The following is a 25,251-nucleotide window of genomic DNA, read 5'->3' on the forward strand; positions in this document are numbered from 1 at the left end:
CACTCACTCACTCACTCACTCACTCACTCACTCACTCACTCACTCACTCACTCACTCACTCACTCACTCACTCACTCACACACTCACTCACTCACTCACTCACTCACTTACTATCTAACTCACTCATTATCTCACTCTCTATCTCACTCACCCACTATCTCACTCACTAACTCACTATCTCACTCACCCACTATCTCACTCACTAACTCACTAACCCACTATCTCACTCACTAACTCACTATCTCACTCTCCCACTATCTCACTCACTATCTCACTCACCCACTATCTCACCCACTGTCTCACTCACTCACTCACGCACGCCTGACAAACCTAGAAACATTTTCAGGGTGATCAAGGATTCGAACCGACAATCATAGGTTCCTGGTCCGCCTGAAGGACGCGAGCCAATTGTGGCGCCTTACATGACTGGGCCACCCGTTGACACTCTGTGACGTAACTGAAATACTTGGCTTTAAACCAAACCGACTCACTGACACACCCACTGTCTATTTATAAGACCACTTTAACACGGGCGAATCCATGATTGCTGCCTTGTTGGAACATTTGAATACAAATTGCCGTGTCAACCTGACAACGTTGTGGTATTTGACACTATGCTATAGCTGTTTTTGTTAGTTATGTTCGAGTCGCGTAAGTTTCCATTGTGTTGACACACAACCAGTTGTCATTGAATACAGAACCCATGCAGCTCAAGCAATAAGCAATGCTGTCATGACGTACATGAGACTATTGGACCGGCAATGAATCATGACTCCCCTGAAGAGATAGACACGACGTACATGAGACTATTGGACCGGCAGTGAATCATGACTCCCCTGAAGAGATAGACATGATTGTCTCCCTGTTGTGATTCTGTTGCAGAGTTAATCCCCAACGCCCCACGATTGTCTCCCTGTTGTGATTCTTTTGCAGAGTTATTCCCCAACGCCCCATGATTGTCTCCCTGTTGTGATTCTGTGGCAGAGTTATTCCCCAACGCCCCACGATTGTCTCCCTGTTGTGATTCTGTGTCAGAGTTATTCCCCAACGCCCCATGATTGTCTCCCTGTTGTGATTCTGTGGCAGAGTTATTCCTCAACGCCCCACGATTGTCTCCCTGTTGTGATTCTGAGGCAGAGTTATTCCCCAACGCCCAATGATTGTCTCCCTGTTCTCATTCTGTGGAAGAGTTATTCCCCAACGCCCCATGATTGTCTCCTTGTTGTGATTCTGTGGCAGAGTTATTCCCGAACGCCCCATGATTGTCTCCCTGTTGTGATTCTGTGTCAGAGTTATTCACCAACGCCCCATGATTGTCTCCCTGTTGTGATTCTGTGGCAGAGTTATTCCCGAACGCCCCATGATTGTCTCCCTGTTGTGATTCTGTGGCAGAGTTATTCCCCAGCGCCCCATGATTGTCTCCATGTTGTGATTCTGTGGCAGAGTTATTCCCCAACGCCCTATGATTGTCTCCATGTCGTGATTCTGTGGAAGAGTTATTCCCCAACGCCCCATGATCGTCTCCTTGTGATTCTGAGGAAGAGTTATTCCCCAAAGCCCCATGATCGTGTCCCTGTTTTGATTTTGAGGCAGAGTTATTCTCCAACGCCCCATGATTGTCTCCCTGTTGTGATTCTGTGGCAGAGTTATTCCCCAACGCCCCACGATTGTCTCCCTGTTGTTATTCTGTGTCAGAGTTATTCCCCAACGCCCCACGATTCTCTCCCTGTTGTGATTCTGAGGGAGAGTTATTCCCCAACGCCCCATGATTGTCTCCATGTTGTGATTCTGTGTCAGAGTTATTCCCCAACGCCCCACGATTGTCTCCCTGTTCTCATTCTGTGGAAGAGTTATTCCCCAACGCCCCATGATCGTCTCCTTGTGATTCTGAGGAAGAGTTATTCCCCAAAGACCCATGATCGTGTCCCTGTTGTGATTTTGAGGCAGAGTTATTCCCCAACGCCCCATGATTGTCTCCATTTTGTGATTCTGTGGTAGAGTTATTCCCCAACGCCCCATGATTGTCTCCTTGTTGTGATTCTGTGGCAGAGTTATTCCCCAACGCCCCACGATCGTCTCCTTGTTTTGATTCTGTGTCAGAGTTATTCCCCAACGCCCCATGATCGTCTCCCTGTTTTGATTCTGAGGCAGAGTTATTCCCCAACTCCCCACGATTGTCTCCATGTTGTGATTCTGTGGCAGAGTTATTTCCCAACGCCCCATGATTGTCTCCCTGTTTTGATTCTGTGGTAGAGTTATTCCCCAACGCCCCATGATTGTCTTCATGTTGTGATTCTATGTCAGAGTTATTCCCCAACGCCCCATGATCGACTCCCTGTTTTGATTCTGAGGCAGAGTTATTCCCCAACGCCCCATGATTGTCTCCATGTTTTGATTCTATGACAGAGTTATTCCCCAACGCCCCATGATTGTCTCCTGGTAGGATTCTCAACATGGGGTTACACGATGGCGTCATACAGATGTCCTATTGTCGACATATCTTTATAAAGACCCATGCTATATGTTGTAAACAAACAAAGTAATTAGACTTTTGAAAAAATAAAGAAAGAAAGAGCCTGCCCAGAAAACAAAAAAAAATAATAAAAAATATCTGTCTTTTTATCAGTATCTTTCATCTCGAGAAAAATCCCATTTTATCTATATGTGTATTCAACAAAAACTGAAACGTCTTCGATTTTTTGTTGGTAAAAAATGTCAAAAGCTTTTTTCCAATTCCACACAAGCACGTCATATTCACTATTTACTCACCAACTTCTCACAGTTACGATGTTATGTGTTTCACCTTCTAGAGTTACAGTTGAAGATATGGACCATTTCCCTAAGTGCAGCATTTGCAAGCAACAGTTTTGCTACCAAGGACCACCTCCCTGGTTGCTGCCATGTCTACATGCTGTATGCAAGATCTGCCTTTCTGCTGCTGAGACAGGGACGTTGAAATGCTCGTCTTGTCACAAAGAATTTGATAAAGAAAAACACAAGTTCTCAGAGGACAAAGTCAGGGCAAGAGAGATCTTCAATCTGACTGTCCTTCATCGTCCATCCGAGTTGCAATGCACTAACAAACAAGATGGCGGACAGGCTGTCGTGTGGTGTAAACAGTGCGAGGCTCTCTTTTGTGAAAATTGTCAAGTGGCTCACAGTGATTTCAAAATCACAAAATGTCACACAGTTCAGACAATCGACCAAGTGGCACAAGATGGAGTCTCCATAGAAGCCAAGGATGCTGTTTGCTCCACACACCGAAGGCATGTTGACTTCTATGATGCGACATGTGGAGTTCTGATATGTTTGAGGTGTACACGTGACGATCATGCTGGTCATGATGTTCAAGAAGTCGACGAAGCATTTCAATCCAAGCAACTTGAAATGAAAAACAAACACAATCAACTGTTGATCCATCAAGAATCCTTAAATGAATCGATTCTACAGATGAAGAGCATTGAAGAAAAGGTTGATAAGAAATGTCGTTCCCTGCAAACGTTGAAAGATCACACAATGTCTGAACTGAAGTCTCTTGTCGACCAGAGAGAGAAGGAACTTGACCTTGACCTGAGCACCTGCTTTGAGCACATCAGAGATGGAGCCAGGGAGAAGCAGCAGGAACTGGAGACGTCCCAGATGTCCCTGAACACCCCCCTGGACTACATAGAGAAGGCCTTGACCTTGACACCAGTAGAGTACCTGGAGCTCCAGGCCACCATGATGCAGAGCGTGGACTCCTGTCTCTCTGAGCACGTGTCTGCCATGAAGCAGCAGGAAGCAGCAGAAGGTGTTGCGTTCTCCAGACAGGGTCTCCAGAGTCTCAAGGCTGACATTGCCTCCTTTGGATGCTTCCTTACATCACCGGACCAGGAATCCCAGGCCAACCAGCAACAGGATAATCAAGGTAAATCTTGAGCCTGACCACCCGATCCCATTAGTCGCCTCTTAGACAAGCATAGTCACCTTTTGCGGCAAGTATGGCAATGCTGAAGACCTATTCTAACCCGGATCTTTACGGGTCTCTGACCTTTATTGTACGGTATCAGATCATCGCTATATCTGAAGCTCAGTAAAGTTAAGCTTGCCTTGTTTTGCTAATCCGAGCAGAAATTTCACATATTGTTTTCTCAATAATCTTCAGATGACATTTGCTTTCATTTGTGACAAATTGTCCTGAACTTCTGAAAATAGATATGTAGTTTTATCTATGGTCACCGCATTTAGTCACAAATGAACCAACAAATGAAGTTTTGTCTTACGTTTGTCATGTGGGATAGTAGTGTACAAAGTTGAAAACTCAAATGTTTTAACATAATTGAACTTTGCATGTGCATATATTTCGTATGTAGGTACATTTCTGCAGAACAAGTTTGAACATTTGCAGAGAAAGAACCATGAGCTTGAGATGGTGAGTGTAAAGGAATCAAAATACCTTCCCCAGCTAGAAAGAAGAAATTATTAGCCACTTGCCATCAAGGTGGAAGAGATTATGTTTCATGATTTGTGTTGTTACAAGCAGTTTCATTTATGAAGTTTTAAAATGTCGGGTGTTCATCAAAGATCTCGAATGATGAGCTGCTCTATCTTACCAACGAGTGAAAATATCTTCTTTTCCCCGTCACGATATGATGGAAACGTGATATTTCACGAGACATGAAATATCATTCCCATTTATTATATACCTTTTGTGTAGTTGTCTGCCGGGCATTTAAATTATTTCATTAAAAACGTAAAATCGTGAAACATAAATTCGCCCTACCTAAAACACAGGGACGCGCACGGTTCACCTCCCCTTGCGTTTGCAACTTTCGGGTTTGCAAAATTTTAAACAATATAAACAAAGTACAAAAATATATTTAGGGTCACAAACATTCTTTATCATACATTTAGATATGATTACATACAAAATCAACTTTAACAAAAAAATATTCTTGAAAACTACGAGACCGCTGTTCTCAAGTAACAAAAATGGCACTTTGCAAAATGAACTGTCTGGAGTGACGAGTTAAATGAGAAAATTACAGTTAATAACGAAACAATCTCGAGAGATTAACAAACAGCAAGAAGTGATATTAACTTAATAAATGACCATCTGTCATTATTTTGCCTTGTCAATGTGGAACTAACGTAAAACGGACGTCAACAGTTTGTGTATGGGCCAGACACTTACGATAAAGGGAGACAATTTAAGGAGGGGTAACTCGTGTATGACATTAATTCCGTCAAAGTGTGGCAGGGTTATTCCCCAACGCCCCATGATTGTCTCCCTTTTGTGATTCTGTGTCAGAGTTATTCCCAAACGCCCCATGATTGTCTCCCTGTGTTATGTTCAATGTAGTGAAATATCACGTCTTATGTTCACTGTAGTGAAATATCAGGCGTTATTTTCACTGCAGTGAAATATCAAGTGTTATGTTCACAGCGGTGAAATATCAAGTGTTATGTTCACTACAGTGAAATATCAAGTGTTATGTTCACTGCAGTGAAATATTACGTGTTATGTTCACTGTAGTGAAACATTATGTGTTATGTTCATTGTAGTGAAATATCAAGTGTTATGTTCACAGCGGTGAAATATCAAGTGTTATGTTCACTGCAGTGAAATATTAAGTGTTATGTTCACTGTAGTGAAACATTATGTGTTATGTTCATTGTAGTGAAATATCAAGTGTTATGTTCACTGCAGTGAAATATCAAGTGTTATGTTCACTGTAGAGAAATATCAAGTGTTATGTTCTCAGCACTGAAATTTCAAGTGTTATGTTCACTGTAGAGAAATATCAAGTGTTATGTTCACTGCGGTGAAATATCAAGCGTTATCTTCACTGCAGTGAAATATTAAGTGTTATGTTCACTGTAGTGAAATATCACATGTAATGTTCACTGCAGTGAAATATTAAGTGTTATGTTCACTGAAGTGAAATATCAAGTGTTATGTTCACCGCAGTGAAATATTAAGTGTTATGTTCACTGAAGTGAAATATCAAGTGTTATGTTCACTGTAGTGAAATATCAAGTGTTATGTTCACTGTAGTGAAATATCAAGTATTATGTTCACTGCGGTGAAATATCAAGTGTTATGTTCACTGTAGTGAAATATCAAGCGTTATGTTCACTGCGGTGAAATATCAAGTGTTATGTTCACTGTAGTGAAATATCAAGTGTTATGTTCACTGTAGTGAAATATCAAGTGTTATGTTCACTATAGAGAAATATCAAGTGTTATGTTCACTGCAGTGAAATATCAAGTGTTATGTTCACTGCGGTGAAATATCAAGTGTTATGTTCACTGTAGTGAAATATCAAGCGTTATGTATACTGCAGTGAAATATCAAGTATTATATTCACTGTAGTGAAATATCAAGTGTAATGTTCACTATAGTTAAATATCAAGTATTATGTTCATTGTAGTGAAATATCAAGTGTTATGTTCACTGTAGAGAAATATCAAGTGTTATGTTCACTGTAGAGAAATGTCAAGTGTTATGTTCACTGTAGAGAAATATCAAGTGTTATGTTCACTGCAGTAAAATATCAAGAGTTATGTTCACTGTAGAGAAATATCAAGTGTTATGTTCACTGCAGTGAAATATCAAGTGTTATGTTCACTGTAGAGAAATATCAAGTGTTATGTTCACTGCAGTGAAATATCAAGTGTTATGTTCACTGTAGAGAAATATCAAGTATTATGTTCACTGTAGTGAAATATCAAGTGTTATGTTCACTGCAGTAAAATATCAAGTGTTATGTTCACTGTAGTGAAATATCACGTGTAATGTTCACTGCAGTGAAATATTAAGTGTTATGTTCACTGTAGAGAAATATCAAGTATTATGTTCACTGTAGTGAAATATCAAGTGTTATGTTCACTGCAGTAAAATATCAAGTGTTATGTTCACTGTAGAGAAATATCAAGTATTATGTTCACTGCAGTGAAATATCAAGTGTTATGTTCAATGTAGAGAAATATCAAGTATTATGTTCATTGTAGTGCAATATCAAGCGTTATGTTCACTGAAGTGAAATATTAAGTGTTATGTTCACTGTAGTGAAATATCACGTGTAATGTTCACTGCAGTGAAATATTAAGTGTCATGTTCACTGTAGTGAAATATCAAGTGTTATGTTCACTGTAATGAAATATCAAGTGTTATGTTCACTGTAGTGAAATATCAAGTGTTATGTTCACTGTAGAGAAATATCAAGTATTATGTTCATTGTAGTGCAATATCAAGCGTTATGTTCACTGAAGTGAAATATTAAGTGTTATGTTCACTGTAGTGAAATATCACGTGTAATGTTCACTGCAGTGAAATATTAAGTGTTATGTTCACTGTAGTGAAATATCAAGTGTTATGTTCACTGTAATGAAATATCAAGTGTTATGTTCACTGTAGTGAAATATCAAGTATTATGTTCTCAGCAGTAAAATATCAAGTGTTATGTTCACTATAGTGAAATATCAAGTGTTATGTTCACTGTAGAGAAATATCAAGTATATTGTTCACTGCAGTGAAATATCAAGCGTCATGTTCACTGCAGTGAAATATCAAGTGTTATGTTCACTATAGTGAAATATCATGTGTCATGTTGGCTGTACATAGTTAAATATCAAGTGTCATGTTCACTGTAGTGAAATATCAAGTGTTATGTTCACTGTAGGGAAATATCAAGTATAATGTTCATTGTAGTGAAATATCAAGCGTCATGTTCACTGAAGTGAAATATTAAGTGTTATGTTCATTGTAGTGAAATATCAAGCGTTATGTTCTCAGCAGTGAAATATCAAGTGTTATGTTCACTGTAGAGAAATATCAAGCGTTATGTTCACTGCAGTGAAATATCAAGTCTAATGTTCACTGCAGTGGAATATCAAGCGTTATGTTCACTGCAGTGAAATATCAAGCGTTATGTTCACTGAAGTGAAATATCAAGCGTTATGGTCACTGTCGTGAAATATCAAGCGTTATGTTCACTGCAGTGAAATATCAAGCGTTATGGTCACTGTAGTGAAATATCAAGCGTTATGTTCACTGTAGTGAAATATCAAGTGTTATGTTCACTGCAGTGAAATATCAAGTGTTCTCTTCACTGCAGTGAAATATCAAGCGTTATGTTTACTGAAGTGAAATATCAAGCGTTATGGTCACTGTAGTGAAATATCAAGCGTTATGTTCACTGCAGTGAAATATCAAGTGTTCTCTTCACTGCAGTGAAATATCAAGTGTTATCACTTGTCTCAATTTCAGAAAACAGTCTTTCACACTGAAGTATATTATAATTTATTTTATTTCTCATTTTCACAGACACAGAAAATGTTGAAAGAAAAGCTAACGACTGGGGAGGAAGAGAAAGGTAATGGAGAACAAATGTAATATACTTATTCCAGGTTGTTAGTTTCACAAACACCTGTCACATCTCGCCCTCAAACATGTGTTGTCAGAGTATAAAATGTCAAGAAAGTTTGAACTATCAACAAATCATGAATTGTCTTAGACATTGTTGAAATATATACCTGCCAAAATACATGAGTTGAGAAACTTTCGATTTTTCACAAATTTTGTCATTTTGTGAGGACACATTTTATTATTATTTTATTTTAGATAGGGCATGAAACAGAAATAAAATATACGGAGTTTGCGATTGTCTGGGACGTACTTTGGTTATATTTCAGACCTAGCACATAAACAGCTTCAGGCGAACAGTGATGTAAGTATCTGTAACACTCGTCCTTGGATGGGCGTGTTACGATAACAGTAACAGCGTCAGATAACGACCTCCCTGCCACTGTTAATTTACACTTTAAGACGAATGAAGGAAGGAACGAACGTTTGAACACAAACAAATTTAAAAAAAATCATTTTATGGTTGTTGTTTCCATAATGACTTAATCCCATCCTAATTGTTGTTGTGTGTTTAGACGATAACATCTCTGGAGAGGGAGCTGAAAACACAACAAACAGCAATAGACACATTTAAGGAGCAGGCAGAGAAAATAGGTTGGTATGGTTTGTTAAAGTCACTATTCTTAAAGAGGAATGTTCGTTCTTGTCTTGGTGTGGACGAAGAGAGCAGGTGGTTTTATAAACAGTGTATTGTCTAGATATGTTCCTAACGACTGTTAAACTATTGTAATCATTACGATAGAATGTGTCCATGTGTATATGTGTGTAAAATATATTAAAAATTAATAATAATTGAATATATTGTAATATGAATTATATAGTTATGGTTTTAATCAGTATAAAGTAATATGTTGCCCTGTCTCTACGTGCATGAATTTAGTTCCCCCCCCCCCCCCAGATCGCGAATAGCGGCAGGGAAGCCATGCTTTGAAAGTGTTACGAACATTCAGGGACAATAACATTGGTTGGTTGGTTGATGTGTTGTTTAATCCAGTGATTAATATTATGAACATCGATCCGCGCAATTGCTTGGTTTGTTGGTTTGTTGTTTAACGCAGCACTCAGCAATATTCCAGCTATATGACGGCGGTCTGTAAATAATCGTGTCTGGAACAGACGTTCCAATGATTGATTTCATGAGCATCAATCCACGCAATTGGGATCGATGACATGTATCAACCAAACCAGCGAGCCTGACCACCCGATCCCGTTAGTCGCCTCTTACGACAAGCATAGTCACCTTTTACGGCAAGCATGGGTTGCTGAAGACTATTCTACCCCCAAAATACATGAGTTCAGAAACTTTCGATATTTCACAAATTTTGTCATTTTGGGTGGACACATGTTATCATTATTTTATTTTAGATAGGGCATGAAAGAGAAAAAAAATATACGGAGTTTGCGATTGTCTTGGACATACTTTGGTTATATTTCAGACCTAGCACAGAAACAGCTTCAGGCGAGAAGTGATGTAAGTATCTGTAACACTCGTCCTTGAACAGGCGTGTTGACGGCTCAACAATAACCAGTATACGATAACAGTAACAGCGTCAGATATAGTCCTACATGTCACTGATAATTTACACTTTAAGACGAATGAAGGAACGAACGAGCGAGCGAGCAAACGAACGAACAAACTTTTAAAAACCTCAATTCGTTCATGGACATTTTACGGTTGTTGTTTCCATCAACACATGCTAATTGTTGTTGTGTGTTTAGACGATAACAATTCTGGAGAAGGAAGTGAAAACACAACAAAGAACAATATACACATTTAAGGAGCTGGCAGAAAGCATAGGTTGGTATGGTTTGTTAAAGTCACTATTCTTAAAGAGGAATGTTTGTTATCGTCTTGGTTTGGACGAAGAGAGCAGGTGGCTGTGTAACAGTGTATTGTCTAGATCTGTTCCTAACGACTGTTAAACTATTGTAATCATTACAATAGAATGTGTCCATGTGTTTATGTGTGAAGTGAGTGAGTGATTATGGATTTACGCCGCTTTTAGCAATATTCCAGCAATATCACGGCTCATTGTACCTATGTCGGGAATCGAACCCGGGTCTTTGGCGTGACGGGCGAACGCTGTAACCAGTAGGCCATCCGGCCATCCCGTTTATGTGTGTAAAATATATTAATAATTGATAATAATGGAATATATTGTAATGCGAATTGTATAGTTATTGTCACAATCAATGTGGACGCTATATCACTCCTGTATTATTTAACAGTAGATAACGACATGTTCCAGGTGTGAGGCTGACCAGTGACCTGACCTTAGTCAGTAGTCAGTATACAACCGGCGTGCCTGTCAAACTCAACTGTAAGTATACAACGAATATCACAGCATATATAAGACGTCAACGCCAGAGAATAACCAGTCTCGATTTTCTACCATCATAGATTCCATGGAGGGTTGAAGGCAAAATAGCAATGAAAATTATATAAATGGTTTACTGACAATCAGTGATAACACCAGGTGTTCGCCGAAAGGGTAAGCATGACCCGAACACCCGCGAACCCCCTCATGCACTTTCCAAAAAATAGATATTTGTTTGATGTCTGACACTGCACAGCAGAACAAGTTGAAAGATCAATTGTTTCACAAAATTGAACTTGGTTCTTTTCTGAGATTCCAAAATATCAAGCAAATCCTTTGGGTTTTTGAGAATCCACATGGTATTAAGAGAGATTTTATGGATGTCAACTTCTTTATTCTGAGGAACACAATGTTTCGGCCTATATGCTTACTCCTTCATGTGGAGGACGGAGAGGGATGTTCCCATTCAATCACATGGTATTAATTCAACGTGTCTCAAATGCACTGTTAATATAAGGAAGTGAATATAAAGCTTGAGTGTATAAAAGGATTATGGTTAATCGTTGAGACAGGGATTTGGTGATAAATTTGCTGAACCCAGCATATAGCTCTCTTTGTACGGTGGATGCTATTGAGGGAGCTTAGGGTGAAATCCCAGACAAAAGAGGAATGGACATGTCTTCAGGTTTCAGAGTTATGTCGAAACTTGGAAGTACTGATGCGTGGTTTTGGTATATGTTTTCCTCAGTTAACACTGGCCCTCTATGTGACATTGTTTGATAAAAAGAAATTATGTTGAGATGCTGATATATATCGGCTTTGTTATTTGATGCCTTGTCAGGGGGAACAGTGACAAACCTTTCACGAAGGGCTGCCAATCAATGGATGACATCTGGCTGAGACAAAATGGGTTTATTCCAACCCTGTTTCCTCTTTGTCAGTTTGTGCACAAACCCCTTCTGTAATATTTGAACTTCATTTGGGCGAGACAATGAGTGACAGTCGGGCAAATGATTGCTGCAACCTGTCAGTTTCAACTCTAATTTTAATTAATATTTACAGTACTTAATAAAGAATTAATTCAAATCTCTTATCTGTAGCTAACATGTTTTGACATAAAAGACACTTAAAAGTAGTTACATGTTTGTCCTTTGAAGAAAAGCGATAATATAGGAGCCAGGAGTGTTGTATATCTTGTAATCCTGACTATTGCCAAAGATTTAGGAATATAAACATGTATTTGTTTCAACACAGTTATAACCATTACTCTTAGGCGAATCTGTTTACTCATGAATATTTTTATGGCTGATTCCAAAGTACTTTTTTCCTCAAATTATTATATATTTCATTTCGTTCTCAACTGTTGTGCTATGGCCTACGAATCCATCTTTTGTATGTATTGTACATGTCACAACGGAAGTTATGTATCTCAAACACCACAGTAGCAATCACAGCTATTTGCAGTTAGGTAAATTTGTCTTTTAATAGGTCCACCACTCAAGTTTGATGTCGAGCGGGCAAACTTCAGTGTGGTTGAAGTCACTGAGAGACACATGGTCAACCACCCTGCTCGCAACCCGCCATCCACCACGAGGAAGTTTAACAAGTACAGCGGAACTTGCGGCTCCATGACCCTTCCTTACACGCTGTCCTCTGCACACGTCACTACTTCCGGGTCCTTCCAAAGTCAAGGTCAACTTGTTCCCTCATATTCCCACGTGTCTTCTGACCCCACAGATCCGTACTACTTTCAGGCTCATGCTAAGATAACACAAACAGCAGCAATAATAGAAACACCTATATTTGAAATTGTATTGATTGAGCCATCTAACGCTGACAGAGGAGAACTTATATGTGATTTTGTATGTGATTATGCTAGATGTGGAGTAAAAGTCGGCAACTGTAACACTCACAAGACAATATGCACAAAACGTAGTAAATATTTTGACTGTTTTGATCAGCCATTGGCCAACAAGCCAGGATTGTCGATGCTGACGTATGGCGTCGTGTATGATGCAGTGAGTGGGAAAGTGGCATTCATTGATGTCAACAAGGAGAAGATACTAGGATCAGAGTCCGTCAAGGGTGCCCAACTTCTCCCCATGTTTGGCGTCAAGCAGAGTGAGGAGTTTACAGTGGAGATGACCTTGATGGAGGTGAAGGACAAGGACATCAGTGCAAGGTTACGTGGTGTCATTCAACGAGCTCTCAAATGAACACACAAGTAACCTAACCTGCCTATGAAAACACATCGACTGACCAATCCGAGTATCCGAAGTGGTGTCACTTAACAAGCTGTCATGGGATAAAACAACAGTATTTACACAACTAAGTCATGACATGTAAAATTGAAAAACATTTCATCACCTGCCTTGGCGGGAAAACAGTGAGATACACAGCTTATGTGAAGTTGCAGGTCCGAGTCCCGTCATCCATAATGAAAGGGTTTCATTTCTTGTCTTCATTTATAGAACATTGAAAGTCAAAATTTCATCTGCTACTCAGCTCATAAGGTCTTTCTTCTAAAGGTAAAGCCTCATACAAGGTCTTACTAGGAAAAAGTTTAAACAAACTGAGGTTATTACGAGATAGGAAGATGCCTACAATAGCAAGCCTACACCTGTAAATAAAAAATAAGCTAATTGTCCTTCTATTTACACCTTTAGCAATGTATTTATGCCATAAAGGTTTTCTTACCATTGTATAACTTGTATAAACCGGAGAAAATAAAGAATATCTGTATCTTGACCAAGGATTTTCGTCAAAACCAATGTGTTCCACACACCAGATGGCTGTCCTTGACCTTGAAGTCTTCATGTCACACTCTCGTTCTATGACACGTGTTTCTATGTTCTTATTGATTGACATGGTCGAGGCGAGTCCTTCACAAACTGGTAGGTATAATTATTCCCGGATTAATTGGAATTACCCATACAGTAGAACATGGATATAACGAACCACAAGGGATCAGAGAAATCAGTTCGTTATATCCGGTGTTCATTGTATATGTTTTCGCTCGGAAACGTCTGCCATCACGAATCCAATCAGTGAATATTTCACCTGTCATCTAAGCTTTTGTGTTGGTAGGGTAGGCATGCTTCTCACATTCTTAAAACACTGAGGTTTCTGAGATTTTCCAAAGACAAGCATCTTAAGTTTATTGTAAGTTATTCTGTCAAATTCCACTGCAATGTCTTTCTTGGTTTTTATGCCGACATGGGTACAATGTGTGAAGCCAATTTCTAGTGTCCCCCGCCGTGATATTGCTGGACTATTGCTAAAAGCGTCGTAAAACCATACTCACTCAATCTTACTGACACTTTGACACAATCTTGTAAAATGTATATGTTTAATGTTTGTTTTACAGACAAGATTACGTGTATTTCTCAATGACTGTGTCAGATATATGTAGGTACCATATTCAGTGTCAGTGTTAAAATATTTCTGGATAATGATGGCGACTGAGTGGTGTATTGTTGCTTTAACCAGCATTCTAGGTACATCGTGACTTTGTGTGTCAGGTGATCAGGAGAACAGTCCAACATGGGCAGGGTATATATACTGTTTGTTTGTTGTTTAACACTGCACTCACCAACATTCCAGCTTATATCACAGCGGTCTGCAAATAATCAAGTCTGGACCAGATAATCCAGTGATTGACATCATGAACATTTATCTAAGCAATTAGGATACGATGACATGCATCAACCAAGTCAGCGAGTCTGACCACCCGATCCCGTTAGTCGCCTCTTACGATAAGCATGGTTGCTGAAGACCTATTCCAATCGGTGTCTTCATAATGACAACACAAGGATCATACTTAAAGAAGTTACCATTTTATTATAGGATATTATGAATATTATCTGGAATTGAACACAATACATTACTTAATAAGTAAACAACTGTAGATGTGACACTATGCAATATGAGACAAAGCATCAAGGGGACTGATTTACATTGAGTTTGTAAGGCACCGAAAATACAAGTTGTTGGGAGTTTGGTTATTGTGCATTTATAATACATTCAAACAATTTGTAACAATGATCTCAATAAACATTGTCCTATATGTCAGGACCCCTGAAGATTCCGGGGTAGAATAGGTCTTCAGCAACCCATACTTGCTGTAAAAGGCGACTATGCTTGTCGTAAAAGGCGACTTACGGGATCAGGTGGTCAGGCTTGCTGACTTGGTTGATAAATGTCATCGATCCCAATTGCGTGGATCGATACTTATGATGTCAATCACTGGATTGTCTGGTCCAGATTCGATTTTTTTACAGACCGCCGTCATATATCTGGAATATTGCTGAGTGCGGCGTTAAACAACAAACCAACCAACCAACCTATATGTCAGACCTAGTGGTACCTGTGTTTTAAAGTGTCGTCACAGTTAAGTTAAAACTGCCGTCGATAATTACATTATATATGAGCTGAACACACCCAGATACGTGTTGATGGACCTGCATTTGTCAACTTGCTAAAACGCCTGTAATGACATCATTTCATCAGCCTTTTTCATGACCCTGAACCTTGTGATTTTCTCCAAGTTGCAACCTCACAAGATTGTGAAGACGAGTGCCATCATTAGAACATGGCAAACATGATTTATCAACAGAATGCATAATTACTGCACAAAGAAGCATTGCTTGCACAATAAAACATCAGCTTGGTAGACGTCTTGGGTGTCATTGAGCGAACTTGTAATTCCTCAAAACATTCTTTTGTGTGGTTACTTTTACACACATAGCGCCAAGCAAGTTGGAAATATACAAAATCCATGTCTAGTTATTTCTGCGATTCACGTTTGTTCGGCACGCCAAAGACCCAGGTTCGATTCCCAATATAGGTACAATGTGTGAAGCTCATTTCTGGTGTTCCCTGCAGTGATATTGCTGGAATATTGCTAAAAGCGACGTAAAACCATTATCACTAACACATTGTGGTCGTTAGCAATATTCTAGCAATATCAGGATAGGGGACACCAGAAATGGGCTTCACATTTTAAACACACGTCGGGAATCGAACCCGGGTCTTCGGTGTGACGAGTGAACGTTTTAACCACTAGGCTACCTGACCGCCCAACAGGTCTATGGAAAGGGATGACCTTAAATCAAGCAGGTCCAAGGAAAGGGTTGACCTTGAATCTAGCGGGTCTTGGTCAAAGGATGGCCTCACATCAAGCAGGTCGAGGAAAGGGATGACCTTAAATCAAGCAGTTTGAGGGAAAGGGATGACCTTGAATCAAGCAGGTCGAGGGAAAGGGATGACCTTGAATCAAGCAGGTCGAGGAAAGGGATGACCTTAAATCAAGCAGTTTGAGGGAAAGGGATGACCTTGAATCAAGCAGGTCGAGGAAAGGGATGACCTTAAATCAAGCAGGTCGAGGGAAAGGGATGACCTTGAGTCAAGCAGGTCAAGGGAAAGGGATGACCTTGAATCAAGCAGGTCGAGGGAAAGGGATGACCTTGAATCAAGCAGGTCGAGGGAAAGGGATGACCTTGAATCAAGCAGGTCGAGGGATAGGGATGCAGTAAAGACAAGTAGGTTTAATGACAGAGACACTCTCAACAGGTCAAGGTACTCCAACTGCACAAAATACGGACCAAATCGATTTTTCTATAAAGTCTGTATTGTCTCTATAAAAAAATGTACAGGTACTTCATGTTGAAATTACTTTAAAAACACCTGGAATTGTAAAACATCTGCAGATACATATACAATAAATAAAAGCAGTATGTTCATGTGATGACTAAGCCTATGTATGAAAGAGGTAAGCGTCTCACTCAGGAGGAATATACCAGGTATACCTTGTCCATCACATAGTTTCCAACATGTCAAATACCTTCAGGTATATTCACTTCCAAAACGCTGACATCAAAACGATGAAGAGGCTAATGCTGGAAATGAATGTTTTGTATTTCAAGTTTCTAAATAATGTTAATAATTTATGAATTTACACATTGAGATTACACAGTAAACATTTATCACAGGGTCTATGTACAATACACTTCAGGATGATTTTTGGCATCGTATGGGATGATTAACGGCCCAGGATCTTGAAGAAATATTCCACCTGAAACGAACACGCGTCAGAAAGATAAAAATAACCCACTTCAGATGAAATACAATGTTACATTTGTAATACTTTGTAAAATATTTTCTGCATTTTAAGTCCATAACATTGACTTTTTACACAGCATTAATATACATGAATTGGCAGAGAGAAACGTGGTATTAACAAGAAAATATCTTTAAAGTGACACCTTCCTACTACGGACAGTACTCTTCCCAATGAAATTGTCTGGATTAAAGATTCTTCATCTCAGAGTTCTGTCTATATTATATAGTGAAATTCCTGACAGACTTGTCCAGAAAGTTGGGTGTCCTGACTAAAAGGGTTTCACTGTACACACCAGTCTTGGGAATCTCACCCTTGTGTCTTTGGATATCAAATATATAACAATTAGTTGATACAAGTTTCAACCTTTTATTGACTAGTGTTGATGAATTTGATATCAAAAGACACAAGGGTAGGATTTGATTTATCATCCAAAACCATTCTTGCAACTTCTTCAGTTCATAACAGTTATACGTCATGTCTTAAGTTAAAAAATTACAGCCAACCAGTTTCAGTGACCAAGACTAGTGATATCATTAGATTGTGATATCATGGTAACTGGACTGCAAAGCATCATAATGGAATTACATGGCAGTGATATCTCACTTGATCTCAGCAAAGAGATATCGCCTGGGAGCCAGTCTTTGAAGATGAATATTATCAACCAATCAACTGGTAGGCAACAACAATCACTGTTTATGATGTCACATTTGTTTAATGCCACAGCAAAATATTCCAGGTATACGACGACAGCCTGTAAATAATCAAGTCTGGACTAGACAATCAAGTCTATATTTTGAGCAACGACCCACCCTATCGGAACACACTAACACCTCTGACCACCGTCAACTCTGACCACCGTCAACTCTGACCACCGTCAACTCAGCCATCTTGTACTACAAGTATAGGTTGCTGAGAACCTATTCCAGGTGAGGTGAAATTGGGTTTAACGTTGCGTCCAAGATTATTGCACTTATATAGCTACGTGCATGCGGTGTGTGTGTGTGTGTGTGTGTGTGTGTGTGTGTGCTTGTACTAGACCGGACTGATGTTGATTTATAGTGCTAGCTCACTGAGATACCATGCCGCAGCTTAACATGAATACATCATTCAGACACAGTATACTGACTCCGAGCCGACCAGTCCTTGTTTTTGCCCCTTCATGCCGAGCGCCAGACAGGGAAACAACAAGTACCATCTTTTAACGTCTTTTGGTATGACGCGGCCGGGGATCGAACCCCGGACCTTCCGCTCTCTGTGCCGACGCTCTACCACTAGACCACAGAGGCAGTTGTAAGTGTAAGAAAGTATTAAAGTGTGTAATGTTACGAGGTGCTTTCGAAAATGAAACCAACAGGATAACCGAGAAATCGGTACTTACAAAACTAAAGCTGAAATCAATAAATGACCACACAAGATCAATGAACAGTTCACAAAATATATTGAAACACACAGTTTTAGGTCTACAATATCATTAATCTAATTAAATATAGCGACAAAACCCTTTCCATATTCAATAGAATAATCCAGCTATCCAGCTATATCATAAGTATGTGCTTGTGAATCAATATCAAATAGTGATTATACCAGTCCTATCGATGGCACCCGTCACAAACACAAGCAAGGGAAAGGTAAGGTTCACCAGAATAAAGAGGGGGACATATAGGAATTGCATAACGCTTGAAAAGCTTTGAGCAAGATCAGTATTTCGCTCTCTGACATCTCCAACTGTCTCTCCGATATCTGCTGAATGGGCCACTCAGCTGTGCGTAACAGGGGAGACATTGTATAACTACTGTAAGGTTACACTGACCGTAGTTGTCTTGGGCTATCTAACAACCAGACACACTGATAGTGTACATGAGCGTGGTAGGCAGGTGTCCGATAACATCAGGATCATCAGCGTAACGGAAATGTCGGTGTTCAGTTCATCTGATCTTCTAGCAGGCTATTAGTCTGTCTTACAGACCCTGATACAATGTATATCAAATCCAGCCCATGCAAGTCTATAATGTTTGGCATGTACAGATTACTGCAGTATCTAAAAATGAAGAGAGTAACTGAGCTCCCTTTTATTATATTTTTATTAAGATAACTGAACAACTGTTTTTTCTGTACGATATGTTCATTTCAGAGACTAGATGTTAGTCTAGCAGGACATGTTCGCCTGTGTCGTGTCTTGTTGATTCGTCATTTACGATTCGTTGAATTCATTGATTCAATGACGTAGGTCCCATGTAGCTAGTAGGGATTCTGTGACAAAGAAAGTCCCCAGACCCTTATGGCTCGGTGTCATGGGGGAAAGTGTATATTCCTCATTATTTCTCCAAGTTTGTTTAATCGTGTGTTTCGCCAAAGTAATCGCGGAAGGACCGATGCTTCTAATCATATTTAAACAGAGGGATCAAATAGGATGTATTATCAGAAGCATTACTTGCAATTATTACCACTTTCGAAAGAAACTGGATATAAATGACACACAGAATCTCACCTGAGTGCCCTTTGATATCAAATATATCAACATGAGTCGATAACAGCTGTGTGTTGATATACTTGATATCAAAAGACACAATGGTGAGATTCTATTTATCATCTTATCAAACATTTTCAGTTTGTAAACAGTCTTAGGAAGTGTCATGAGGGTAAATGTATCGCTAATCAGCTTCAGCAGGAGAGAAAAAGTAGTCATGGTAACACACACACACACTCACACACAAAACACACACACACACACACACACACACACACACACACACACACACACACACACACACACACACACACACACACACGCACACACACACACACACACACACACACACGCACACGCACACACACACACACTCACTGTCTTTTCATAAAAAAAAACACAGGCTACACAAGTGGTTGGAGGGTCGCTGCATTATTAGAATATTCAACCTGACAACATTTTAGTATTTGACACAATGATACAACTGTTTTTGTTAGTTGTGTCTGGATGTAAGAGTCGTGTGAGTTTTTACTCAAGCAGTTGCCAAACTATATGATCATTGGATACAATCACCTCGCACTCTAGAGGATTAAAAGTATACATGAACACTGAACCCGACACACATAGCAACAACATACATCACAGAACACATTCACTATCAATAATCAATCCCTGACTAAACACTAGGCTCCTGTCTAGCAGATGTCTACAGGAGCGGCCAGCTAGCTGCGCGTACCACTAGGAGAACCGGTTTACAACTGTAGGTCACATTGACATCAGCATTGCCCCTTGAGCCACCACGCCATACCCTGTTGTCAGATGCACTGCGTCAAGCAGCATGTCGCTGTGTCGATCAACGTTCATCTACAACAAGAGGACATAGTGCCGTCTTTTCAGTGCTGACATCATCTAACCACAGCTATCAACCAAAAACATCAACTTTGTAAAATTACAACGAAAGGTAGGTAAAGTCTATCTTAATCAGGCTTTAACAGAGCGTAACGGAAATGTCGGTGTTGATGTCATGTTACCGTATCGCAGGACGTGCTCGCCCGCATGTTCTCAATGTATGTAGTAACTTTGCAGTGATTCATAATTCACTCACCTCCCAATGACAGCCTCCATTAGTGATTCTGTGGCAGAGTTATTCCCCAACGCCCCATGATTGTCTCCATGTTGTGATTCTGAGGCAGAGTTATTCCCCAACGCCCCATGATTGTCTCCATGTTGTGATTCTGTGTGGCAGAGTTATTCCCCAACGCCCCATGATTGTCTCCATGTTGTGATTCTGTGTGGCAGAGTTATTCCCCAACGCCCCATGATTGTCTCCATGTTGTGATTCTGAGGCAGAGTTATTCCCCAACGCCCCATGATTGTCTCCATGTTGTGATTCTGTGTGGCAGAGTTATTCCCCAACGCCCCATGATTGTCTCCATGTTGTGATTCTGAGGCAGAGTTATTGTCTCCTGGTGGGACTCTCCACATGGGGTAACACGATGCCGTCATACAGATGTCCTATTGTCGACATATCTATATAATCATCCATGCCATATGTTATGAACAAACAAAGTAATAAGACTGTTGATTAAATAAAGAAAGAAATAGCCTGCCAAGAAAACCAAAAATTGAATAAAAAATATCTGTTTTTTTATCCGTATCTGAAAACATATCTCATCTTGACAAAAATCCCATTTTATCTATATGTGTATACAACAGAAACTGAAACGTCTTCGTCTTTCTTGTTTGTAAAAAATGACAAAAACAAAAAAAGCTTTTTCCCATTCCACGTCATATTCACTATTTACTCACCAACTTCTCACAGTTACGATGTTATGTGTTTCACCTTCTAGAGTTGCAGTTGAAGATATGGACCATTTCCCTAAGTGCAGCATTTGCAAGCAACAGTTTTGCTACCAAGGACCACCTCCCTGGTTGCTGCCATGTCTACATGCTGTATGCAAGGTCTGTCTTTCTGATGCTGAGACAGGGGCGTTGAAATGCTCGTCTTGTCACAGAGAATTTGATAAAGAAAAACACAAGTTCTCAGAAGACAAGGTCAGGGTAAGAGAGATCTTCAATCTGACTGTCCTTCATCGTCCATCCGAGTTGCAATGCACTAACAAACAAGATGGCGGACAGGCTGTCGTGTGGTGTAAACAGTGCGAGGCTCTCTTTTGTGAAAACTGTCAAGTGGCTCACAGTGATATCAAAATGACAAAATGTCACAAAGTTCAGACAATCGACCAACTGGCACAAGATGGAGTCTCCATTGAAGCCAAGGATGCTATTTGCTCCACACACCAAAAGCCTGTTGACGTCTATGATGCGACATGTGGAGTTCTGATATGTTTAAGGTGTACACGTGACGATCATGCTGGTCATGATGTTCAAGAAGTCGACGAAGCATTTCAATCCAAGCAACTTGAAATGAAAACGAAACACAATCAACTGTTGATCCATCAAGAATCCTTAAATGAATCGATTCTACAGATGAACAGCATTGAAGATAAGGTTGATAAGAAATGCCGTTCCCTGCAAACGTTGAAGGTTCACACAATGTCTGAACTGAAGTCTTTAGTCGACCAGAGAGAGAAGGAACTTGACCTTGACCTGAGCACCTGCTTTGAGCACATCAGAGATGGAGCCAGGGAGAAGCAGCAGGAACTGGAGACGTCCCAGATGTCCCTGAACACCTCCCTGACCTACATAGAGAAGGCCTTGACCTTGACACCAGTAGAGTACCTGGAGCTCCAGGACACCATGATGCAGAGCGTGGACTCCTGTCTCTCTGAGCACGTGTCTGCCGTGAAGCAGCAGGAAGCAGCAGCAGGTGTTGCGTTCTCCAGACAGGGTCTCCAGAGTCTCAAGGCTGACATTGCCTCCTTTGGATGCTTCCTTACATCACCGGACCAGGAATCTCAGGCCAATCAGCAACAGGATAATCAAGGTAAGTCTTGAGCCTGACCACCCGATCCCATTAGTTGCCTCTTAGACAAGCATAGTCACCTTTTGCGGCAAGCATGGAATGCTGAAGACCTATTCTAACCCGGATCTTTATTAAACGATATCAGATCATCGCTATACCTGAAGCTCAATAAAGTTAAGCTTGCCTTGTTTTGCTAATCCCAGCAGAAATTTCACATATTGTTTTGTAAATAATCTTCAGATGACATTTGCTTTCATTTGTGACAAATTGTCCTGAACTTCTGAAAATAGATATGTAACTATATCTATGGTCACTGCGTTTAGTTAGAAATGAACCAAAGAATGAAGTTTTGTCTTACGTTTGTCATGTGGGATAGTAGTGTACAAAGTTGAAAACTCAAATGTTTCAACATAATTGAATTTTGCATGTGCATATATTTTGTATGTAGGGACATTCCTGCAGAACAAGTTGGAATATCTGCAGAGAAAGGACCATGAGCATGAGATGGTGAGTGTAACAGAACCAAAATACCTTCCCCAGCTAAAAAAAAAGAAATCATAAGCCACTTGCCATCAAGGTGGAAGAGATTATGTTTCATGATTTGTGTTGTTACAAGCAGTTTCATTTATGAAGTTTTATGAGAGAAACATGCTTTTTCACGAGACATGAAATATCCAATTTATTATATACTTTCTGTGTAGTTGTCTACCTGAAAATTAAATTATTTCATTCAAAACGTAAAATCTTGAAACATAAATTCTCCCTACCAAAAACACAGGGACGCGTACGGTTCATCTCCCCTTGCGTTTGCGACTTTCGTGTTTGCAAAATTTAAAACAACATAAACAAAGAACAAAAATATATTTAGGGTCACAGACATTCTTTATCATACATTTAGATATGATTACATACAAAATCAACTTTAACAAAAAATATTCTTGAAAACTACGGGACCCCTGTTGTCAAGTAACAAAATGGCGCTTTGCGAAACGAACTGTCTTGATTGACGAGTTAAATGAGAAAATTACAATTAATAACGAAACAAACGGAAAGAAGTGATATTAACTTTATAAATGACCATCTGTCATTATTTTGCCTTGTCAATGTGGAACTAATATAAAAAGGACGTCAACAGTTTGTGTATTGGATAGACACTAACGATAATGGGATACAATTTAAGGAGGAGCAACCCCTGCATGACTTGTTCCTTCAAAGTGTTATGTTCACTGTAGTGAAATATCAAGTGTTATGTTCACTGTAGTGAAATATCAAGTATTATGTTCACTGTAATCAAATATCAAGTGTTATGTTCACTGCTGTGAAATATCAAGTGTTATGCTCACTGTAATAAAAAATCAAGTGTTATGTTCACTGCAGTGAAATATCAAGTGTTATGTTCACTGTAATGAAATATCAAGTGTAATGTTCACTGTAATCAAATATCAAGTGTTATGTTCACTGCAGTTAAATATCAAGTGTAATGTTCACAGTAGTGACATATGAGGCGTTAATTTCACTGCAGTGAAATATCAAGTATTATGATCACTGTAGTGAAATATCAAGTGTTATGTTCACTGCAGTGAAATATCAAGTGTTAAGTTCACTGCAGTGAAATATCAAGTGTAATGTTCACTGCAGTGAAATATCAAGTGTTATGTTCACTGCAGTTAAATATCAGGCATAATGTTCACTGCAGTGAAATATCAAGTGTTATGTTCACTGCAGTGCAATATCAAGTGTTATGTTCACTGTAAATAGTGAAGTATCAAGTGTAATGTTCACTGAAATGAAATATCAAGTGTTATGTTCACTGTAATGAAATATCAGAAGTTATTTTCACTGCAGTGATATATCAAGAGTTATGTCCACTGCAGTGAAATATCAAGTGTTATGTTCACTGTCATAAAATATCAAGTGTTATGTTCACTGTTATCAAATATCAAGTGTTATGTTCACTGTAATGAAATATCAAGTGTTATGTTCACTGTAATGAAATATCAGACGTTATTTTCACTGCAGTGATATATCAAGAGTTATGTCCACTGCAGTGAAATATAAAGTGTTATGTTCACTGCAGTGAAATATCAAGTATTATGTTCACTGCAGTGAAATATCAAGTGTTATGTTCACTGTCATGAAATATCAAGTGTTAAGTTCACTGCAGTGAAATATCAAGTGTAATGTTCACTGTAGTGAAATATCAAGTGTTATGTTCACTGCAGTTAAATATCAAGCGTTATGTTCACTGTAAATAGTGAAATATGAAGTGTAATGTTCACTGTAGTGAAATATCAGGCGTTATTTTCACTGCAGTGATATATCAAGTGTTATGTCCACTGCAGTGAAATATCAAGTGTTATGTTCACTGTAATGAAATATCAAGTGTTATGTTCACTGTAATGAAATATCAGACGTTATTTTCACTGCAGTGATATATCAAGAGTTATGTACACTGCAGTAAAATATAAAGTGTTATGTTCACTGCAGTGAAATATCAAGTGTTATGTTCACTGCAGTGAAATATCAAGTGTTATGTTCACTGTCATGAAATATCAAGTGTTAAGTTCACTGCAGTGAAATATCAAGTGTAATGTTCACTGTAGTGAAATATCAAGTGTTATGTTCACTGCAGTGAAATATCAAGTGTTATGTTAACTGTAATGAAATATCAAGTGTTATGTTCACTGCTGTGAAATATCAAGCGTTATGTTCACTGTAATCAAATATCAAGTGTTATGTTCACTGCAGTGAAATATCAAGTGTTATGTTCACAGCAGAAAAATATCAAGTGTTATCACTTGTCTCAACTTCAGAAAACAGTCTTTCACACTGAAGTATATTATAATTTACTTTATTTCTCATTTTCACAGACAGAAAATGTTGAAAGAAAAGCTAACGATTGAGGAGGAAGAGAAATGTAAGGATAACAAATGCAATATACTTATTCCATGTTGTTAGTTTCACAAACACGTGTTACATCTCACAAACACCTCTCTCATTTTATGCGGATA

General features: G+C 39.2%; 2 protein-coding genes across 7 annotated transcripts in view; one reads left to right on the forward strand and one right to left on the reverse strand.

Moving 5' to 3' along the window:
• The first annotated feature begins 2,798 nt into the window (after window positions 1–2,798).
• LOC124120546 overlaps window positions 2,799–25,251 on the forward strand; it is a 41,063-nt gene continuing 18,610 nt past the window's right edge. For 4 of the 6 annotated variants that reach the window (XR_007218222.1, XM_048383332.1, XM_048383333.1 and 1 more), the window contains exons 1-5: window positions 2,799–3,907; window positions 4,353–4,411; window positions 8,310–8,358; window positions 8,678–8,712; window positions 8,924–9,002. Coding sequence is in view for 4 of the 6 variants with exons in the window: in XM_048383332.1 (XP_048239289.1) it covers window positions 2,827–3,907; window positions 4,353–4,411; window positions 8,310–8,358; window positions 8,678–8,712; window positions 8,924–9,002 (1,303 nt within the window). In the remaining 2 variants the exon portion in view is untranslated. Of the gene's footprint in view, window positions 3,908–4,352; window positions 4,412–8,309; window positions 8,359–8,677; window positions 8,713–8,923; window positions 9,003–10,657; window positions 10,730–12,214; window positions 13,049–20,096; window positions 20,276–21,164; window positions 22,262–25,251 lie in introns of those variants that run through there. The other 2 variants (XR_007218223.1, XM_048383335.1) reach the window with 2 other exon arrangements.
• LOC124117421 (nucleoside diphosphate kinase 7-like) overlaps window positions 16,525–25,251 on the reverse strand; it is a 74,998-nt gene continuing 66,271 nt past the window's right edge. Inside the window, exon 9 of the mRNA XM_048383339.1 lies at window positions 16,525–16,799. Coding sequence (XP_048239296.1) covers window positions 16,767–16,799 — 33 coding nt within the window. The 3' untranslated portion in view covers window positions 16,525–16,766. The remainder of the gene's footprint in view (window positions 16,800–25,251) is intronic.

This window comes from Haliotis rufescens, unplaced genomic scaffold (assembly GCF_023055435.1).
Source record: "Haliotis rufescens isolate VD_foot unplaced genomic scaffold, xgHalRufe1.0.p SCAF_47, whole genome shotgun sequence".
NCBI classification, from domain to species: Eukaryota; Metazoa; Mollusca; class Gastropoda; order Lepetellida; family Haliotidae; genus Haliotis; species Haliotis rufescens.